The 22992-nt window shown below is 43.2% G+C and overlaps 1 protein-coding gene across 1 annotated transcript in view; it reads right to left on the reverse strand.

Moving 5' to 3' along the window:
- LOC131482927 (zinc finger protein 208-like) overlaps positions 1-22992 on the reverse strand; it is an 887045-nt gene that overhangs the window by 475081 nt on the left and 388972 nt on the right. Inside the window, 1 exon segment of the mRNA XM_058679158.1 lies at positions 4361-4371. Coding sequence (XP_058535141.1) covers positions 4361-4371 — 11 coding nt within the window.

The raw sequence follows: 22992 nt of genomic DNA on the forward strand, positions 1-22992 counted from the left end.
TGCTTGGATCCCAACTCCAGCTACCATGTGCATGTGGTGAGCTGTCCCACTGTGCTTCTGGGATCTGAGTCAATCCTAAAGATTCCCAATGGCAGTAACTCTTCCTTTGAAGAACTTGTAATCACTTAACAATGCTGAGCGCTGAACACTTTTCATGCAAAAGCTAAACTTTGGGGCTTGTCCAGCAGAATATCCTTTTACCTGACATGATGATAGATCAGGAGACTGGTCACATTAGGCAGGGCCATAACATCAACTAGCACAGAACGATATCTTGGGGTAGATTTTGTGTGGGATGTGTGGGCCACACCCTATGGAAATTCTATCACCACTGATAAGCCCAAGAGTTTGGGTGGTGATGGATTAAGCTAGGTGTGACCAAGGAGCCTGCCATCAATCACAGGTAAAGGGACCCTCAACAGTCTGGACTGGTAAAGGCAGCAGAACCCAAATGTGCATTCTGAAAAGGGTGTGGGGTGGACCAGGCTGCAACATTCACCAGCTCATACAAGGCCAAATGGAAGGCCAGATTACGCTGGGAACTGGCCTAAAACACATTGGCATATATGAGAACTGGGTTTGGGAGTGGATCAAGTGGTGGAACTTGGGAAACTGTGCTGGCGAGTCGTAGCTCCCACTGGTGAACATGTGGTCTAGACCTGGGGGTCGGACAAGCTGGGCAAAGTAGCTCCAAAGTGTATAAATTGGTGATGGAATGGGATGTACTGGGCAGGACTGAGCAAACCTTAGCCTACAAGCAAAACTAGAAACCAGCATGGAGCACAGGCCATGCCATGCTAGGCTCTTGCACCTACTGGTCTACGGGAGTCAAGGACGCTAAGCCACAGTGTCTAAGGCAGAGTCCAGGACAAGTGAGGGACTGAGACAAGCTGACTCAGAGCAACCACTGACAGGCACGTGATATACGGCTAGGAACAGGCCAAGTTGGGGAACTAAGGGGACACCCCAACTGGGTTAAGGTTCCCACCAAGGGGCACATGTGCTGGAATGCAGGCTGAATTCTAACTAGGAAACAGTTGTAGTTTCCCATGGTACTAGTGTGGGCTGGGACAGGATGCACCAGGCCAGGCGAGTCCCCAACACCGTCTGATGTCCTGGAGAACAAGGGTAGATGTGGGACTGACTAGGCTAGGTCTCAATCCCCTACTGAGCCATGTGTGAGGTGTACATGGGTATGGATGAGCCATAGCTGGGCGGAAACATCCAACAAGAACCAGAATGGATTGAAAGTCAGCCAGGAAAAGCCACTGTTCCTGCTAGGACAGGAGGTGAACTGAGTAGGGCTGGCTCAAGGACCCCCTGTTATGCGTGAAATCTGGCATTGGGAGGGGTTCTGATGGAGGGTCCTGGGCAACTACTCTGGCAGGACACAGTCCCTGCAGGTAAGCGCAAGAAGCATGATAGGAAACAGCCCAGAATAGTCCATGGAAAGTTTGTCACTGGCATACATTTGGCATGGGTCGGGGGCAGACCAGGCTGAATCAGTTCATGTCATCCACTGGCAAATCTGAACACCAGAACAGAGTGTGGGTTGAGCCGAGTTTGGTCGCAACAAAACCAGTCCACAATATGGAATGACAGGGTGAGATTGCCTGTACTGCATGTGACTGTAGCACCCAACCAGCACACATGAGAATCAGAAAGGGAGGGGGCAGAGCCAGCAGGGGGATTAAGGAGCTGGTCCCCTCACTGGACAGCTATTCCCAATGGAGAGCGTGGGCTGGGATGGGGACAGACCAGACTAAGCAGAGTTACAACACCTGTGCGCTGCATGTGGACTAGATCAGGGAAAAGCCAGGCTGGGTGGATTATCCCTGCTGGTACAAGCTTAAATTAGAGTGGGTAAGGGTGGTTGGGTTTAGCTGAAGCATCAGCTGGCAGGAGCTGGCACTGGGGGACTAATTCTCTCAAGTCAAACAACAGAACCACCCGTAGAGTGCATAATCCAGAAGTGAGAGAGACCCGGGAGGGAAATAGTGGGTTCCCTCCTCTTGGGTCACTACTCCCACGGGAGGGCATAAATCTAGGGCTGGGGCTGGGGTGGCTAGACAGAGGCAATCAGCAACATCCGTGAGGGCTGGATAGTTGAATTGGTTCGATGGAACTAAGCTTTAATACCCATTGACAAGTATAAGAGCCAAATGGGATGTGGGACAGATTGAATAGACTGCTACACATACTGGCAAACCAGGGTAGGGGGCGGGCCTGGTGGGGATTATGGTGGGTCGCCCCAACTAAGCTGCAGCTCCTTCTGGTTGTAGTAAGGGCCGAGCATGTGTAGGGCAGAACCAGGCTGGAGTGCAACACCCATTGGTTCCAGTGCAAGTCGGGACTGAAAACAGAACCAACCCAGCAATTGAAATCACCAGCTAATTGGGGCGATGAACTGTGCCGAGCCCTGTGCTTGCTAGAGCATACAAGAATCTGGTCTGGAAATACCTCAAAGTTTCTTTGAGGATCTCCCCAATCGAACTGCTGGACTCAGAACCCTAGCCAAGAGAAGGCAGAGAACAGAACAAATCAATCAACCACCTCAGTTATATGTTGGCAGCGAAATACTGGGCAAATTTAGATTCTATGATGGACTGTGTCAATCAGTGGATTCTTCAACGACCTCATCGAGCTGGGAGTGGTGAAACTGGCAGTGATTCATAACTGGAGAACTATTTAAACCACGTGAGGACCTGGCAGCGTGGCCTAGCAGCTAAAGTCTTCACATTGAACGCCCCAGGATCCCATATGGGCGCCGGTTCTAGTACCGGCAGCTCCACTTCCCATCCTGCTCCCTGCTTGTGGCCTGGGAAAGCAGTTGAGGATGGCCCAAGGCATTGGGACACTGCACCCATGTGGGAGACCCAGAACTTGTTCCTGGTTCCTGGCTTCAGATTGGTGCACACCTGCACATTGCGGCTCACTTGGGGAGTGAATCATTGGATGGAAGATCTTCCTCTCTGTCTCTCCTCCTCTCTGTATATCTGTATATCTGACTTTCCAATAAAAATAAATAAATCTTAAAAAAAAAAAAAACACTTGAGCAAGTATCTCGGAGCATGCCCCACATCTGGGACTTGGGGTGGGTGAGAAACTGGGTGGGGCTTCTCCCTCAATATCCCCCTCTACTTCAAATACATGAAGGAAACCAAATGGACATAATAGTCTTACCTACTTCCCTATAGTCCCTGAACCTTTTTTTTTTTTTTACCATAATTAACTATGTAAAGATTGTCAACAATACAATAAAAAAAATTTTAAAAATTGCTATCACAGAAGTACAGTGCATCATGACTCTCTGGACAAAGTGGGTTCTGCCACTGCTTGTGAGATGAACATTCTATGCAGATGCCACCTTTAGTCTGGGCTGCTGTACTTTTTTTCTCTCTTTTAAAAAAATTAAACATTTATCTACTTTTTTGGAAAGTCAGATACAGAAAAAAATAGGAGAGACAGAAAGGATGATCTTCCATCTACTGATTCACTCCCAAAGTGGGCACTATGGCCGGAGCTGAGCAGATTTAAAGCAGGAGCTTCTTCTGTGTCTCCCATACATGTACAGGGTCTTTTTTTTTTAAGATTTATTCATTTTATTACAGTGAGAAATGCACAGAGGAGGAGAGACAGAGAGGAAGATCTTCTGTCCGATGATTCACTCCCCAAGTGAGCCGCAGCGGGCTGGTGCGTGCCGATCCGAAGTCGGAAACCAGGAACCTCTTCCAGGTCTCCCACGTGGGTGCAAGGTCCCAATGCCTTGGGCCGTCCTCAATTGCTCTCCTAGGCCACAAGCAGGGAGTTGGATGGGAAATGGAGCTGCCGGGATTAGAACTGGCACCCATATGGGATCCCGGGGCTTTCAAGGCGAGGACTTTAGCCACTAGGCCACTCCGCCAGGCCCTGGGTGCAGGGTCTTTACCTACTAGATTACTGTGCCTGGTCCAGCTGGTTTATTTCTGATCCAGCTCCCTGCTAGTGCACATGGAGTGTGGAGGATGTCCCAAGTGCTTGATTCCCTGGACTGATATGGGAGAACTAGGAAGAAGCTTCAACCTGGAGCTGTTTTACTAACAGGCTTGATCAAAAGCGATCTTCACTACCACATATGATCATCAAGCTCTCTTCAATTGAACATAAGGAAAAGATCCTTAAATGTGCACGTGGAAAAAGTCAATGGACATATAAAGGAATGCCAATTAAACTCTCAGGAGATCTCTCACAGGAAACTCTACAGGCAAGAAGAGAATGGATTGACATATTCTAGATTCTAAAAGAAAAAATTGTCAGCCTAGGATAACATATCCAGCAAAGCTTTCTTTCATCTTTGAAAATAAAAAAAACATTCTTCCACATAAAGAAAAGCTAAAATAATTTGCCTCTTTTTTTTTTTTTTTAAGATTTTATTATTGGAAAGCCAGATATACAGAGAAGAGAGACAGAGAGCAAGATCTTCCATCCGATGATTCACCCCCCAGGTGAGCCGCAACGGGCCAGTGCGTTCGAAGCCGGGAACCTGGAAACTCTTTCGGGTCTCCCACATGGCTGCAGGGTCCCAAAGCTTTGGGCCATCCTTGACTGCTTTCCCAGGCCACAAGCAGGGAGCTGGATGGGAAGAGGAGCTTCTGGGATTAGAACCGGCGCCCATATGGGATCCTGGGGCATGCAAGACGAGGACTTTAGCTGCTAGGCCACGCTGCTGTGCCCAACATCCATGTATATTAAACTCCGAATGTAAATGGCTTAAGCTCAATCAACTATCATAAATTAGTGGACTGGATTAAAAAACAAACCCATCTGTTTAATGTTTGGAGGAGACACACTTCAACAAAGATTAGCAGAAACTATATCACATGGGTTTTGTTGTTTTCTCTTGGTTTCCTCTCTTCAAAACACTTTCTTCTGATTAAATCATTCAATGACTTGTAGATCATGCAGTGGCACCATATTCTTCAAGAAGGTTCTTGATTTTCATTTCTTCAGCTACACATTAATCATTTAATAACACGTTATTTAACTTCTTGGTGTTGTTAATTTCTTTTTTCTCCCGGATGTTGATTTTGTTTTGTGGCTCTTCATTTAAGGGGATGTATAGTAGCTTTGTAATGGAGACTGTCGTATCTAGTAACATGTCATTTAACTTCAGGCATTGTAAATTTCTATTTTTCTTTCTATTGTTGATTTTGTATCATGACTTTTCATTTGAGGTGATGTACAGCAGCTGTGAAATGGAGAGTAACATCCAGATGTGAGGATGCAATGTGGTATGCACTTCTGCTTCCAGACAAAGATGGACTTACAGTGAAACTGGTTATTATGTCTTAACAATAGAATTCTGGACTCTGTGCTCTTGTCCATGCCCGCAATGAAGGACATGTGACTGAGTATGAAGAACTATATGTTAGTAATGATATAGAGGAACTAGATGGGGAGAGGGATTTGGGAAGGGGATAAGGGGATATGGAACTGTATTATAAAATGATAGCAATAATAATACAATGTAAAAAAAGAAAAAAATGAAATACATTGGATCACTAGGAACTATCAACAGCAGTTACAAATTGTTAGAAATGCTTAGTTTCTGGATACTCAGTATTAGTTGACAAACTGAATCAGAAAGACATTATAACACTTGACAAAATCAACAGACAATTACCAATGAATTAGGACTAAATCTCTTTTCTAAAAAGATTTATTTATTTTATTACAAAGTCAGATATACAGAGAGGAGGAGAGACAGAGAGGAAGATCTTCCGTCCCATGACTCACTCCCCAAGTGAGCCGCAATGTGCAGGTGCACGCCGGTCCGATGCCGGGAACCTGGAACCTCCTCCAGGTCTCCCACGCAGGTGCAGGGTCCCAATGCATTGGGCCATCTTCGACTGCTTTCCCAGGCCACAAGCAGGGAGCTGGATGAGAAGTGGAGCTGCCGGGATTAGAACCGGCGCCCATATGGGATCCCGGGGCTTTCAAGGTGAGGACTTTGGCCGCTAGGCCACGCTGCCAGGCCCAGGACTAAATCTCTTCAAACCAAAGGTCAACACTAGGTGTCTTCACTACTAAATTCTATCGAATTAACACCACATTTTCTAGAATTCCTATAAAAATTTTAAACAAAGAAAACAATTCCAAAATTATGCCGAGCCTAACAACACTGATATTTCTAAACTAGACTGAATCAGCAGTAGGAATATCTTCAAATATGACTACTTAAAATATAAATAAATAAAGACAAAAACAAAAGATGGAATTTCTCAGTAAAAAATGCAACCTCCATTACTGTACAATTAGTTTTCTGTATACTTACTTAATGCTTCTTCTGAAATAATTGCTTATAGTCCAGAAATCTAGTTCAAGAATCACTAAAATATCACAGACCAGTATACCTGATAAAATAGATGCAAAATTCTTATCATATTGCCCAGTGTGGTGGCCTTGTGGCTAAAGTCCTCACCTTGCTTGCCCGAGGATTCTATATGGTCACTGGTTCCAATCCAGGCACCCTGCTTCCCCACTTCCTCATTTCCCCACTTGGAGAGTAAACCATCAGACAGAAGACTTTCTGGTCTCTCCTCCTCTCTATATATCTCATTTTGCATTAAATAAAATCTTTAATACATGTAAAATAGGGCCTGGCGCCATAGCGTAGCAGCTAAGTCCTCACATTCATTGCTCCGGGATCCCATATAGGTGCAGGTTCTAATCCCGGCATCCCCACTTCCCATTCACCTCCTTGCCTGTGGCCTGGAAAAGCAATTGAGGATGGCCCAAAGCTTTGGGACCTTGTACCCATGTGGGAGACCTGGAAGAAGCTCCTGCCTCCTGGCTCCAGATTGGCTCAACTCTAGCCATTATAGCCACTTGGGGAGTGAACCATAGGAAGGAAAATTTTCCGCTCTGTCTTTCCTCATCTCTGTATATCATTTTTTCCAACAAAATCAATAATTATTTTTTAAAAAGCATGTAAAATAAATGCAACATCACATCAATAAACTCACACGTGCTAGCCAAGGTGCACCTGACTAGAAAATGTATAAAATAGACCAATAAATGAAAATCAACACACCAAGTATTTCACATTAACAGGATGAAGGACAAGCATGATTAAAATCAACTTATAGAAAGCACTCAATGAATTTCTACATTTATTTTGTAATAACATAGATGAAAGTTGAGGCAACCTACAATTATATAAATATACCCCAGTATACCTCAGTTGAGGTACAAAGAAATAAGCCTCAAGAAAATTGTATCCACAGATAACAAACCTTTAACTATCACACAACTGAATGCCAAAAACCAAAAGCATTTCCTCTAGATATGTAACCAAATTAGTTATTTTTTGTTATGTAATTTAATATTTACCAAAATCATGTAGGCAAAAAAAGGAAATAAAAGTCACAGATATAAAAAGGAACATACAGACCGTATTTCCTGGCTTCTCATTTATGGAAATGCATGGTGATAGAATAATGAAGTCTACCAAATCCAGATGTGGGGATACAATGCAAACTCCTTTCCTGCTTCCCAACAAATGATGGACTCCAGTGAAACCATTGAAAATGTGTAGACAATGGGATGCTGGATTGTTTTACACTCCCTGTACCAGCAATGTCAGGGCACACTTAAATAAGAAGCTGATGAAATTGTGACTCCATATGTAGGACTTTTCCATTATAGCAACAGGGGGAAAATCTGTTGGGGGGTGGGAATTTTGGAGGGGGTAGTCTCAGTCTATATGAAATGATACCACTAAATTCAAAAATTAAAAATAAAAATATAAGAAAAAAGTGAATACTAAATTAGTTTTAATGCTAGATTTCCACTGATTTTATTAATAGTGAAACCCAATGAATGTCAAGAGACTGTATTCAGCCATTAAAAAGAACAAATTCTTATTTGTTACAAAATAGACGAAACTGAATATAAAGAAAAGAAATAAAGCAAATGGAGAAAAAACTAGCATGTTATCCTCTGTCAATGTCAGAAAAAGCTGCAAACTTAGAATGGCGATTATTACAGGTTGAGAAGGCTGAGGCCTGCAGAAAGGAAGGACGTAGAACAAGTAGCAAAGAAAGTGAGACAACAAGAACAAGATCCAGAGTTCATCCCAGTGTGTGGTCACTATAGCTGTGGTCTGCCCCATTTCTAGGCAGATGCCTAGTTTGCATTGTACCTAGGTAAGTGTTACACAGGTGGGAGAAAGGCAGCTAATGCTTAGTGGGCACCCTGGGCCTGGTTAATGCCAAGTATGTGTTAACTATACCAGTGTGTCACCATAGCTGCACATTCTTTTTCTTTTTTTCTTTTTCTCCATTTGTGTTTTTAAAGATATGTGGGAGAAACCTTGGGACTGTGTTGATGGAGCTGTCTGCAGCGTGGCAGCTGCTGGGGTACCAGAGTCAGCTCGCATTCAATGCTTGGAGCCCAAACAACAGTCACCAATGAAAAAGTGGTGACCGAATTCTAGGCTTGTGGGCTGCCAGAGCACCAACCGGCACCAGGTTTCTCCTGCTAACAAACCGAGGGCAAGCCCAGAAGTCTTGAGTTGTGGAATTACTACATAGGGACATCCATGGTTAAGGCCACTGTACATGTAGGTAAGGAATGGATCCTGAGGGACTCCCAATGACAGGGTGACTGTACTTGCAGCTAAGTGAGAGGACTGAGACATAGTGGTTTGGAAGGGAGAGCTGTAGGGGTCTGAGACATGGTGGTTTGCAGGAAGAGCTGAATGGGTCAGACTGATACACCAGCCCATATGGGAGTCCTGAGCAGGGATTCTTAGTAAGGAATATTGCTTACTGGGAATAATTCCTTAGTATGGAATATTGCTGACCACCACATGCTAGCCCACGCACAAGTTAGGGCTAGGGATCTGTCTGACAAGGCTAGATCGCAGGGCTGAACTGAATGTTGGAACAGGGATGGGTCAGGTTAGGCAGGGTCATGACATCAGCATGTGAGAGAACCAGGTCCAGGGGTAGATTCTGTGAGAGATATGTGGGCCTAAACCTGTGGAAATACAAGTCCCACTGGTTAGCTAAAGAGCTGGGAGGGTGATGGGTTGAGCTAGGTGTGACCATAGAACCTGTCAACATTCACGGGTACACACACCGAGAATAATCCGGGCAGGTCCAGGCTGCAGCACCAGCATATGCATCCTAAAATAAGCAGTGCAGCAGCCTGGGCTTCAAATTTCATAAGCTCATACAAGGCCAAGATGGAGAGGCAGGCTATGCCAGTCAAGGCCCTAGCACCCACTGACATGAGTGAGACCCAGGTCTGGGAGTAGGCAGAATGGAAGAACTTGGAAAACTCTCCTGCTGAGCCATAGCTCCTGCTGGTAAGCACATGATCCAGGTCTGGAGGTTGGGTAAGGTGGGTAAGGTGTATCCACCTGTTGGCAAACATGTGGGTTAGTAGTGCAAGGGGGTAGACCAGGCACAGCCAAGCAAATCTTAGCTCACCAGCAAGTGCAGAAACCAGGCCAGAGCATAGGTCATTAGAGGCTAGGCTGTCACACTACCCAATTTCAGGAGCCAGGGATGGGAACAGACTGAGCAGGTCTAGGTTACAGTCCCCTCCAGCAAGAGTTGGGACTGGGGGAAAGCTGGGTCCCACCAAGCTCCTGTATTTGAAAGCAAAGGCCAAGACAGGTGAGGGACTATGCTAAGCTGAGTCAGAGCAACCACTGGCACAAGTAAGATCTATGGCTGGGAACAAGCCTGGTTGAGGAGCTAAGGGGACACACTGGCTAGGTTGTGATTCCCACTGGGGGGTGTAAGGGCCAGAGTAGTGGATGTTATCTGGTCTGGACATGGCTACAGTCTCTTTTAGCACAAGTGTGGACTAGGTCTGGTGTGTGCAGACTGAGCTAGACTCCAGCACCCACTTGTGCTCATGAGAACAAGGCTTAATGTAGGATGGACTAGGCTATGTCTCTGTCCCTGCTGAGCTATGTATGAGCTGTGTCTGGGTGTGGACAATCCTGGGCTGGGCTGTAATATCCAACAGAAAAACACAGAATGGGTTGAAGGCAAGTCAGGAAAGGCCACTGCTTCGGCTAAGAATGGAGATGGACCATGTAGGGCTGCACCATGGACCCACTGATCTGGTCTTTAGATAAGTTCTCATGCAGGAGCTTGTGGAATTCCTCTGATGGGACACAGTCCCCTTAGGTGAGTGCAGAACCATGAGACGGAGCAGCCTAGACCAGGCCAGGTTATGTTACCCAAGGGCATACCTTTGGCTCAGGTCTTGGCAACCAGGTTAGGATAGTTCATATCACCCACTGGCAAATCTGAGAGCCAGAATGGAATGTGGATCATGCTGAGGTGAGCTGCAGCACCACAAAATTCACATTAGGGATAGGACTCTGGGGCTGGTTGGGCTGGATAGGCTGTAGCCCCCACCAATGCGAGCTTGAACTGGGGGCAAGCTGGGCTGGGCCAGGCTGCAGAGCTCAATGGCAAATGCCAAGGTTATGCTATGCCAGACTGGGCCACAAAACAGAACCATCACAAGTGAGACCCATGGGAAAGCAGGAAAACCCAGTGGTGGGGGGTGGGGGTCTGCAGGGAGCTCCCTCACCGAGCCGCTACTCCCACTTGGGAATGTGAGAGCTGGTATTTGCGCAGACCAGTCCAGGAAGAGCTATAACAACGGTTGGTCTGCATGTTTAGTGGAAGAGGGAAAATCAAAGGTGGCAGATCGTACCTTCTGATACGTGCATAAGCCAGAGTGGGTGAGGGTTGGGGTGGTTGGGTTTTGCCACAGCATCTCCTAACAGATGACAGCTCAGGCAGGGGAAAGCTCTTTCAACCTAAACTGCAGAAATACCTGGAGAGTGCAAGATCCAGGAATGGGAGAGAATCCATGAGGGAAACAGTGAGCACCTCTCTGATAGACTGCAACACTCACTAGTTTGTATAGAAAAAAGGGCTGGAGACAGATCTGATCCAGCAATATCAACCACCAACATGTGCTTAAGCTGATTGGCGTGACGCTATGTGCTGGACCCTCTATTGGCATGCACACACAAGAATGAGGTCGTCATCACATCAGATAAAGTTTCTTTGGGGATCCCCCAACTGAATCACTGGATTCAGAACTAAAACCATGGAGAGAACTGCAGATTGCATGGACTGACCATGGAGGGCATATTTCAGAGCCAGGCCTCCTCTGTGGCTTTGATGGAGCAGTGAACAGCATATTCAGGTGCACATGGAGGATATGACAATACATTGGAGCATGCAGAGCACACTGGGTACCATAACAGAGCACGAAGAACAGAACAAACTGATGAACTACTCCAGACAAGTGCTGGAGGTGAACTCATTGGCCAATGGAGACTCTAAGATGGACTATGTCAACCAGTGGATTCTGGACAGATTTCATTGTGCTTGGAATGGAAAGATTGGCAAAAATTCAGAACTGTTGAGCTATCAAAATCTCATGAGCAGGACCCTCAGAGCATGCCCCACATCAGGCATTCTTGGTTGGTTGGAGACTGGGTGTGGCTTCTCCCTTCATCTCCTCACTTCCCCAGACACAGGAAGGAAAAAGAGAATGTGGAAATGGTGATCTCACCTAACTTCCTGTAGCCTTGACCAACCCCCAAAACAACTATGTAAAACTCACCAAAAATAAAAATAAACATAATAATAATAAAAAGAAATTCAACAGTCCCAAATCTACAGAGTATAAAATATAGTGGTTTTTTTAATTCCTTAAAAAAAAGCAATTTACTTACTTAAAAGTGAGAATCACAGAGCAGCAGTCAAAGCCAGCCAGACAGAAAGAGCTTCCCTCCACTTGTTTACTCCCCATGTGGCCACAAGAGGCAGCAAGGTCCAGGTCAAAACCAGGAGCGTGAACTCCATTCTGATCCTCCACAGGGATGCAGGCATAAAAGGAATTGGGATATTTTCTGCTATCTCCCAAGCACATTAGCAGGGAAGTAGATCAGAGGGTGAATATCAGGACCTTAACTGGTCCTTACATGGAATTCTGGCATTGCATGCAGTGTTGTAACATGTTATCAGAGAACATGCCACAGGGATTATTTAAGTAAACAAATCTGGTAATCAAAAGACAGAGGTTTCCACTGAACCTCCTCCTCATGCCATACCTGATATACAACTGATGTTGTCTGGCATTTTTCCATAATGTAAATACCACTGCTGGAAAACTAACCTTGAGGCTAGATGGAAAGATAATACACTGCTTTTACAATGTCACTATTCAGCTGAAGGGAAGCATACCAGAAAAACATGTTTGGGGCCAATTTTTTTTCTTAATGCCTCTACCTGGACAGACTGGCTCCAGGTCCCCCTCTTGCATCTCACACTTGGTTGGGGCAGATGCAAGTACTTATACCACCACCATATGCTTGCTAGATGCATTAGTAGTTGACTGGATTGAAAGGGTGGAATAGAAAGGACTAGAATCAGGTGCACTGTAATTACATGCATCCATCCCTGTATACTGACACCCTGTTATACTGTTTTATTCATATTCTTTGTAAAGATTTATTTATTTTTTATTGCAAAGTCAGATACACAGGGAGAAGAGACAGAGAGAAACATCATCTGTTCAAAGGTTCAACCCCAAGTGACTAAAATGGCCCGTGCTGTGCCAATTTGAAGCCAGGAGCCCAGATATTCATCTGGATCTCCCACTAAAGTGCAGGGTTCCAGGACTTTGGGCCATCCTTGACTGATTTTTCCAGGCCACAAGCAGGGAGCTGGATGGGAAGCATGGATGCCAGTATTAGAACCGGCAACCATATGGGATCACATTGCATTCAAGGAGAGGAATTTAGCTGCTAGGCCACAATATTGGGCCCATTTTATTCATTAAAATACCGAATCAAACTACTGTCAATATGTCTGAGATAGGGCCCATAGTGAATCATTGCAGGGAAAATCTGTCCCTCTTCCTCTCTGTATATCTGACTTTGCAATAAAAATAAATAAATGTTTAAATATGCATATATATGAAACAAAACCTGGAAAGTTTCAATCAGCTTTGATAGTTCCAATCCTTAGTTATCAAAATTTTACCTTCTTTCTCTCACTTTTTTTTTCATTTTAGTTTAAAAACTATCATCATGCTCCTAGCATACAAATTAAAGCAAGCTGAGAAGTAAACAAACAACTTACTGAAGGTGTGTTGGTGTTCTCCAGCCTGGGAAGCATGTAGCAGGCTGCAGGGCTACGCCTGCAAGAGAAGGTGGAGACAGGGAGTTGTGCATTGGTCTTGATTGTTCCTAGCCTCTTCAGTGGTTCCTAGTGTGCTAAGCAAGGTCAACTTGGAGGCAGATACAGTGGCTGGAGAAATAAAAGCCATCGGCTTCCCTGGGCAAGAACAGTGCCTTACAAGTGACAAGAAGGCATCTTTGAAATAGTATTGGGCCCGGCGGCATGGCCTAGCGGCTAAAGTCCTCGCCTTGAAAGCCCCGGGATCCCATATGGGCGCCGGTTCTAATCCCGGCAGCTCCACTTCCCATCCACCTCCCTGCTTGTGGCCTGGGAAAGCAGTTGAGGACGGCCCAATGCATTGGGACCCTGCACCCGCGTGGGAGACCTGGAAGAGGTTCATGGTCCCGGCATCGGATCGGCGCGTACCGGCCGTTGCGGCTCACTTGGGGAGTGAAACATCGGATGGAAGATCTTCCTCTCTGTCTCTCCTCCTCTCTGTATATCTGGCTTTCCAATAACAATAAAATCTTAAAAAAAAAAAAAAAAAGAAATAGTATCAATAATTTCAATAATCGGCAGTGATTAAAGTCAAGTAATCATTATGTTAATGCAAACAATTGCTATTTATTTAAAAGTAATGTTACTGGGACTGGCACTGTAGGCTGATGACTAAATTCCTCACCTTGCACATACAGGGATTCCATATAGATGCTGCTCATATGTTGGCTGCTATATCCCATCAAGCACCCTACTTGTGGCCTGTGAAAACAGTCAAGCACAGCCCAAAACCTTGTGAGACTGCACCCATTGCGGAGACTCACAAGAAGCTCCTGGCTCCTGGCTTCCGTTTGGTTCATCTCCAACCACTCCATAATCTGGGGAGTGAGGCAACAGATGGAAGATCTTTCTGTCTCTGCTACTGTAAATATGACTATCCAATGAAACATTTTAACAAATTAAAAAATCATAATATTACTGCAAAGCACTAACATTTTTTTTAAAGATTTATTTTTATTGCAAAGTCAGATATACAGAGAGGAGAAGAGACAGAGAGGAAGATCTTCCATCCAATGATTCACTCCCCAAGTGAGCCGCAACAGGCCGGTGCGCGCCAATCCAAAGCTGAAAACCTGGAACCTCTTCCGGGTCTCCCACGCAGGTACAATGTCCCAATGCATTGGGCCGTCCTCCACTGCTTTCCCAGGCCACAAGCAGGGAGCTGGATGGGAAGTGGAGCTGCTGAGATTAGAACCGGTGCCCATATGGGATCCCAGGGCATTCAAGGTGAGGACTTTAGCTGCTAGGCCATGCCGCCAGGCCCAGCACTAACTTATTTTTTCAACAGGTATTGTTCACATTACAAAATACCGTGGAAAAACCAAATTGTCACTAAAATGCATGTTTCAGAAACATAACTGGATGGTATTAAGTACTTCATTATTTCTACAGTTAATGTTATTTTCTCTATAACTATATATGAAAACTGAATATAGTATTTAATCTATAAAGTTTTCTAGTAATTGTTCCAAATGAAACTTCCCAAGTCTTCAATGACACTTCCCAGTTCCTAAACCCTCAACAACACTTCACTTTGCCATTTCATTTGCCTTAGCCCATAGGACATCCGTAAATATGACAGCAACATAGTTTGAGAAATCTTTTTATTTTACTTGATTAAATAGTTACATTAGACAACAGCAAGAGATAATCATGAGACTCGAATGAGTGAATGTCACGAACCAGGAAGCTGGGCTGCTGTTTGGGATAGATCATATCTGATACCCCAATGCCTATTTATGCCTACTGGCTATGTAATACTTCCAATGCAATATCCTGCTATTGTGCCTGGAACACAGTGGGTGGGTTCCAAGAACCCCCTGGGAAACCTAGATGCATTCCTGTTGCTGGACTAAGCATGGCAGGACCCTGACATCTTGGAATGAATCAACCCACTGATGGAACATTACTCTTCTCTCTCTGCAATTTACCTTTCAAACATACATAGTATTTATAAAAATGATTGCAAATAAACAAACTATCTAGAACAACATATTTTAAGTTGATATGTGGATATATTTTTGTGGGTAATAAAGAATTACATTTCAAATTCAATTCAGAGAACTTCACAAAGACACTTCTACAACTGACATTTTTAAACATATTTGGGCATTCTACCTCTTTTATTCCCCTATATTTTTCTTTTAATGTACTTTTTTGCATTTAATTTATTTATTTCATTTTATGACACAGTTTCATAGGCTCTGGGATTCCCCCACCCATCTAAAAAGCCCCCTCCATATTGAACTCATCCATATTGTTACAGTAGTACAGATCATATCCAGTAATGACTCCTTCACTGCGGGCATGGACCACGCAGAGAGTCCAGCATCTTATTGTCCAGATAAATTCAACAGTGTCATTGAGAAACCATCCCTGGTCTGAAAGTAGAACTGGCAGAATATCATCCCCTCCAATGAAAAGCCACTACCCTTCCACAACCCTTCCAAACTCATTCTATGAAGTCAGCATCACCTTAATCCCAAAACCGGACAGAGAATTAACAGAGAAGAAAAACTACAGACTGATCTCCCTGATGTGTCAGGAGCCGTGCACTATAGCCACACTGAAGCCATTTTGAATATAGACCTATGGGACAGTGGAAACCCCCGGTTGGCTAGATGCTTGGGAAAGAAGTTATGAAACTAATCACACGCTTAGCTTCAATTGTTCCTAATAACTGTTTCAGAATGTGATTGATGCTGTACTTACCAACATCTTGTTACTGATTACCTATGCTATTGTTGATATGTTGGTTACTATTGTTGATATGGTGGCTGCTCAAGAACAATCGGTCTTGAGACCATGGCTTGCATCCCAGTTTCTCTTTCCCTGAGCCTTAGTTACTGAAGAATATAAAAACCCTCAGTTGAAATCAATAAACTGACAGCTTGATCAGACCTACTGTCTTGCTGTCCATTCTTCGTGTCTCTTGTCCCTTCATTCTCTCCTAGGTGACTGCGACCCCGTTGACTGTCCTGCTGGACAGGACACTGATGAACACTGCTGCTAAGATCCTCAACAAAATCCTAGCTAATGGAAATCAAACAAACAAACAGATCATCCATCCGCATCAAGTAGGATTCATCCCAGGAATGCAGGGATGGTTCAACATTTGTAAATCCATAAATGTAATACAAAACATCCAAACACTGAAGAACAAAAGTCACAATAATATCAATAGATGCAGAAAAGGCTTTCAACAAGATCCAACACCACGTCATGCTAAAAACTCTAAACAAGGTAGGCATGGAAGGAAATACCCACAACACACTCAGAGCAATATATGAAATAACCAGCATCATACTGAATGGGGGAAAATTGGAACGCTTTACACTGGTATTCAACATAGTACTACAAGTACTCACAGAGGCTATTAGATAAGAAAAAGAAACCAAAGGAATTGAAATGGGAAATGAAGTTGTCAAGCTTTTACTATTTGTAGATGATATGATCCTATGCATACAAAAAACAAGAGACTCAATACAGAGGCTGCTAAAACAGATGGAAGTTTGGTAGAGTGGCAGGGTATTTTTAATTTTATGATACAATGCCATGGGCTCTGGGGTTTCCTTTATCCCTTGGCACTGGAATATTCTATGCAGGATGACCAGCAGTGATCTAACACACTACACCATTTGCAAGCAACCAAGGTTAGGCTTTTTGAATCATTACTACTAAAAATATTCCCAGGTACCATTGGTATTTGATCACAGATTTTTTTAAAAGTATTCATTTTGGTCTACGGCCATACCACCCTGAACACGCCCGATCTTGTCTAAAAAGTATTCATTTTGTAACCCATTCCTCAAAAGACAAGCACATTAATGGTTCCTTTCCCCAAAAACTCGGGACCTGAAGCAATCACTGTAATTCTTGTAACTGATGTGTGACCATCCCTTCTGGTTACTTATATTCAAATGCAAAACACTCTATAGAGGAAAACCACGTTTAATGTGGATTGGAGTTTGACATAGTAAAATACACTTGAAAATTTTGAAATGATTTATTGCATTCTTTTACAATGTCAAAAAACACTTAAAAACTCACCAGATAATTTATAAATTAAACTCATTGTACTTCAATGATGACCATCAGCACCATCAATTTTCAACTATTTTTACCTTCTAACTTCTGTTGGAGTTGATCATAGTGGTAAAGTTTCTGCTTGGTACCAACACAACCCAGAGTGCCTGGTTTGAATACAAGCACCCTGCCTGATTCCATTACAGTTGCCTGCACAAATCCACACCAAGGCAACACTGAAATGTGAAGTTCAAGTACACATTTCAGTTATGTTGAATATTTAGATTTAACACATAGCTTCCAACTAGTAACAATTATTTATTTACTTGAAATGCAAAAAGAGCTTACATCTGGTGGTTCATGCTACACATTTACAAGAGCCAAGCTGAGTCAAGCCAAAATTAGAAAGGAGGAACTCCTTTTTTCTCACAGATTTATTGTTATTATTATTTTTGGAAAGTCAGATATACTGATGAGTCAAGGCAAAGCTAGAAATGAGGAATTCTATCCATGCTTCCATAGGGATAGTTAGAAACCCAGTTTGGTGGCATATTTTTGCTGTCTATCCAGGAAGTTGCTAATTAAAAGTAGCCAAATCCTGAGCAAGAATTCTTGAAAGATAATATAGGTATTGACATCACTTGACAAACTTGCTCTACTGCCATACATGCCTCTTTAGTACCCAGTTTTAACTTAATCTAATATGGTACAACAATTTGGGTAGGGAACCAGCTTCTGAAAGTACTCTCTCTCTTCATGCTCTCTGTCTTGGCCTCTAAAACACAAACACACAACAACATGGCACCAGCATCCTGTGGCTAAGCATCCACCATCTGCGTTGTCATCCCGTATGGATGCTGCTTCAACTTGGGCTGCTCTACTTACAATACAGCTTCCTGCTAATGGCTAGGAAAGAAGTAAGGATGGTCCAAGTCCTTGAGCACCTGTGCTTATGTTGGAAGGTTAGGATAAATTACAAGTTCTTAACTAGCACCAGCCATCTTCAACTAATGAGAATAGTTAGGGAGGGAACCACCAGATGGAAGATCCCTCTCTGTCTCTGCTTCCTTCTCTGTAATGCTGCCTTTCAAATAAAAATACATTTTAAAAGAATGTTTATTTCAAAAAAGAAAAAGAAAAAAGCCCAGTCCTCTCTGGACTTCTCCCTAATACCTTTAATACTTCCAATCCAAAGTCACTGCAAATGTGCTGCTGTTTACAGAGATTCACCCACAGTGGACTCTGCATATGGTGAAGATGGGATCTAGGTGTCCTCAGGATCAATAAAGAGCTGCATCACCACGCATGCAGGCCTAGAACCCATACCTCTCAGCACCACTCAGCCTGAGCATGGTTCTGGCAGCAGGCAACTGAGCACAGAAAAAGCAGAGATGTCATCTGCTGGCAGTCAGCAGGAGGTGGAGGTCTGTGTTCTCAGTTGCAATTGCCTGGAGTGCAGTTTGCACTTGATCTGGTCATGATGTAGCAGGGAAGGGGGAGGAATGAGTTCTAACTTCAAATAAAACTAAGTCTTTCTGCCTTGATCAAATCTTGAGTTTTCTTCAAATATGTTTTTAAAGAAGGTAATTACCAGAAACTATGTTAACTGCGAATGTTTCAAAATGCCTTAGGTTCCTTTAGAAAAGGATGCACATGGACACAGAAAACACCACGTGAGGGTACAGGAAGGTGGAGGCTGTGAGTCAGCCAGGGAGAGACCTCAGCAGAAACCAAATGTAATACCACCTTGCTCTTAAACTTTCAACAATTAGAAGAATACGATATTAATTACTTTGATTCAAGACACATTCTATAGTATAGTTTATGACAACCAAATTTTCCACTATAGTTCTTATTGCCAATGAGAAAGAACCCACCATCAGAGCAATATAGAAACCAAAGGTTATGATTTTAGATGCCTAACAATTAAAAGAACAACAGCAACAACAAAAAGTAAAATAAGCAACTTAAGTACTGATCTTAAAGGCCCAGGAAAATAAAAAAGCATCAAGGAGTAGTAAATGGAAATTGGAATTAAAGATTGGTGAAGAAATGGATAAACTAGATTAGGCAATACTGAAGACAATGGAAATATTGATTCTTTAAGAAGACAAAATTAATCAACCTTTATCTGGATTAAGAAAAAGTAGGGTCCTGCATGGTGGACTAGCAGCCAAAGTCCTCGTGTGGCAAGAGTTAAGATACAATATGGGTCACTAGTCCCGTGGGAGGGCATGAAAACTAGGACGGGGGCTGGGATGGCTAGATAGAGAGGCACTCAAACAACACCCGTGAGGGCTGGATGGTTGAGTTGGTTAGATAGAACTAAGCTTTAATACCCATTGACAAGTGCCAGAGCCAAATGGGATGGGGGACAGACTGGTCTTCTGCTACACATACTGGCAAACCAGGGGCGGGCCGGGTGAGGGTTATCGTGGGTCGCCCCAACTAGGCTGCATCTCCCACTGGTTAGTGTGAGGGCCAAGTACGTGCTGGGCCGAACCAGACTGGACTGCAACACCCATTGGTTCCAGTGCAACTCGGGACTGAAAACAGAACCAACCCAGCAATTGCAACCACCAGCTGATCGGGGTGATGGACTGTGCCGGGCCCTGTGCTTGCTAGAGCATACAAGAAACTAGTCTGGGAATACCTCAAAGTTTCTTTGGAGATCTCCCCAATCGAACTGCTGGACTCAGAACTCTAATCAAGAAAAGACAGAAGACAGAGCAGATCAATCATTCATCTCAGCTACATGTTAGCAGCGAAAAATGGGGCAAACGGAGACTTTATGATGGACCATATCAATCAGTGGACAACCTCATCGAGCGAAACTGGCAGCGATTCATAACTGGAGAACTATTAACACCACTCGAGCACATATCTCAGAGCATGCCCCACATCCGGGACTCGGGGTGGGCGGGAAACCGGGTGGGGCTTCTCCCTCAATATCCTCCTTTACCTCAGATACAAGATGGAAACAATATGGACATAATAGTATTGCCCACTTCCTATCCCCCTGAACCTTTTTTTTTTCTTTTTCTTTCTTTAACTGTAATTAACTATGAAAAGATTGTCAACAACAACACAATAAAATAGATTATTAAAAAAAAAAAAAGATACAATATGGGCACTGGTTCTGATCCTGGCAGCCCTGATTCACATCCATCTCCCTGCTTGTGGGCTGGGAAAGCAGTCGAGAACGGGCCAAAGCCTTGGAACCCTGGACCTGTGTGAGAGAATCAGAAGAAGCTCCTGGCTTCTGGTTTTGGATCAGAGCTGCTCAGGCTGCTGTGGTCACTTGGGGAGTGAATCAAAGGATGGAAGATCTTCCTCTCTCTGCTCCTCTGGGTATATCTGAGTTTCCAATGAAAAGAAAATAAATCCTAGGTGTCGTAGCCTAGCAGCTAAAGTCCTCACCTTGAAGGCACCGGGATCACATATGGATGCAGGTTTTAATTCCAGCAGTCCCACTTGCCATCCAGCCCCTTGTCTGAGGCCTGAGAAAGCAGTCAGGATGGCCCAAAGCTTTGGGACCCTGGACGTGTGTGGGAGACCCAGAAGAGCGCTCTGCTCCTAACTTCGGATTGGAGCAGCATAGGCCATTGCAGTAACTTGGGTGTGAATCATCAGAAAGGAAAATATTTCTGCCTCTCCTACTGTTTTTATATATATACCTGACTTGGCAATAAAGATAAATAAATCTTTAAAATGAAATAAATCTAAAAAAGGAAAAAGGTAGATTGAAGTACAAAAAAGGAGAAATGGAACATATTAAAACTGCTCTCACAGGAGTATAGATGAATCTCATCCTTTATCACAGATAGAAAAAAAAATGTGGAAATAATACTCTTACCCACTTTCCTGTAGCCCTTGAACCTTTCTGCCGTAATTATGTAAGGATTGTCAACAAAAGAGAGTGAAAAAAAGAAGTAGTAGTATAATGGATCAGGGCTATCTGGACCAAGTGGGTTCCGCCACTGCTTGTGATGTGACCATCCCTGTGGATGCCACTCCAAGTCCTTGTTTCTTCAGTTCTGATTCAGGTCCCTGCTAATGCATGTTGAAATTCAGAGGATGTCCTAAGTGCTTAGTCCCCGTGCTGATGTGGGAGAACTGGAAAAATCTAATAACTGCTGGTTTCAACCTGGTCCTGCTTTAGCCATTACGGTCACTTGGAGAGGGATAAAGCAAATGGAGATCTTGCTTTCTAACTCTCCCTCTTTCTCTATAACTCTACCTTTCACACTGATAAAATTTATCTTTACTGGGAAAAGAAAAGAAAAAAGAATAAAAGAAATGCAATTGATTACTAGGGATTACCAACAGTAATTATAAACAAATAAGTTGTAAATCATCTCTGGATACTTAGTATTAGCTGACAAAAGTGCATCAGAAAGACACTAAAAGCTGACAAAGCCAACAGTAAGTAACAATGAATCAGAAACACAATCTCTTCAAACCAAATGTCAACACCAGGTGTTTCCACTAGTAATTTGTACCAAATTAACACCAAATTTTCTACAACTATTGTAAAACACTAAAAAGGAAAAAAAGAGTTCCAAACTTACCGTGGGCCTAACAATATTTAGATTCCAAAACTAGACTGAATCAACAGTGGATGACTTAAATTACATCTGACTGTGTTTTAAACTGAGAAACACAATGTAATTGCTCAGTCAAAATGCAATCTCCATTGTAGCATGAGTAGTCATCCGTGTATTTATTTTTAGTGTTTCTTCTAAATTACCTTCTTAACCATAAATCTAGTTTATAAAAATCATAAACCAGTATGCTTGATAAAAACAAAGGTAAAATTCCTTACATAATACACATAAAGTGAGTTCAACAACACCAATGAATGCACACATGATAATCAAAGTGCATTTAGCCCAAGGATGTAGAAAGTGGGGCAACAAATGCAAATCAACACACCAAATGCTTCACACAAGCAGGATGAAGGATAACATTATTAAAACCATCTTACTGAAAACATGCAGTAAAATGCTTCATTTAATAACGTACATATATAAGTTGAACAAACCAAAATTTCAAAGATAACTCAATTGGAGGTATATTGATATATTTCCTTCAAGATACACAATCAAATAATAATGCCAACTTTTCATGTTATTCAATTTAATATTTTCCCCAAGAAAGTAAACAACAAAAGGAAATAAAATGCAAAGAAATAGGAAGCAAGAAACTCAACTTTGTTTGCTTTTGAATTCTTTTTCCCTGACTTTGTTGATAATGAAACCTAATGAACACCACAACTGCATGCAGCCATTAAAAATATTGTTACTTGCTACAAAAGAGAGGAAACTGGATATGATAAAATCAGAAAAATGTACAAATAGATCTAACATGCTATATATATAAGTAAAAAACTCCCAGCTGCACTTTGAGTGGTGATTATTACAGACTGAGAAGAGTGAGGCCTGGGGAAAGGAAGGAGGTAGAACAGAGAGCAAAGAAAGTGAGACAGAAGGAACAAGATCCAGTGTCCTATCCCAGTGTGTGGTGACTGCAGTTCACAATAGGATAAGCTTATGCAGGGAACTGGAAGGGAGCATGCTGTATGCTGTAAAAGCAAAGATACACGGAAAGCCTGGGCACCTGGTTTACTCAGCTTAGGCTATATATGTACACAAACACTGGACTGTACCTTGCGATAGTATTGAAGTACATGTTGATC

Source organism: Ochotona princeps, chromosome 21 (assembly GCF_030435755.1).
Source record: "Ochotona princeps isolate mOchPri1 chromosome 21, mOchPri1.hap1, whole genome shotgun sequence".
Lineage (NCBI taxonomy): Eukaryota > Metazoa > Chordata > Mammalia > Lagomorpha > Ochotonidae > Ochotona > Ochotona princeps.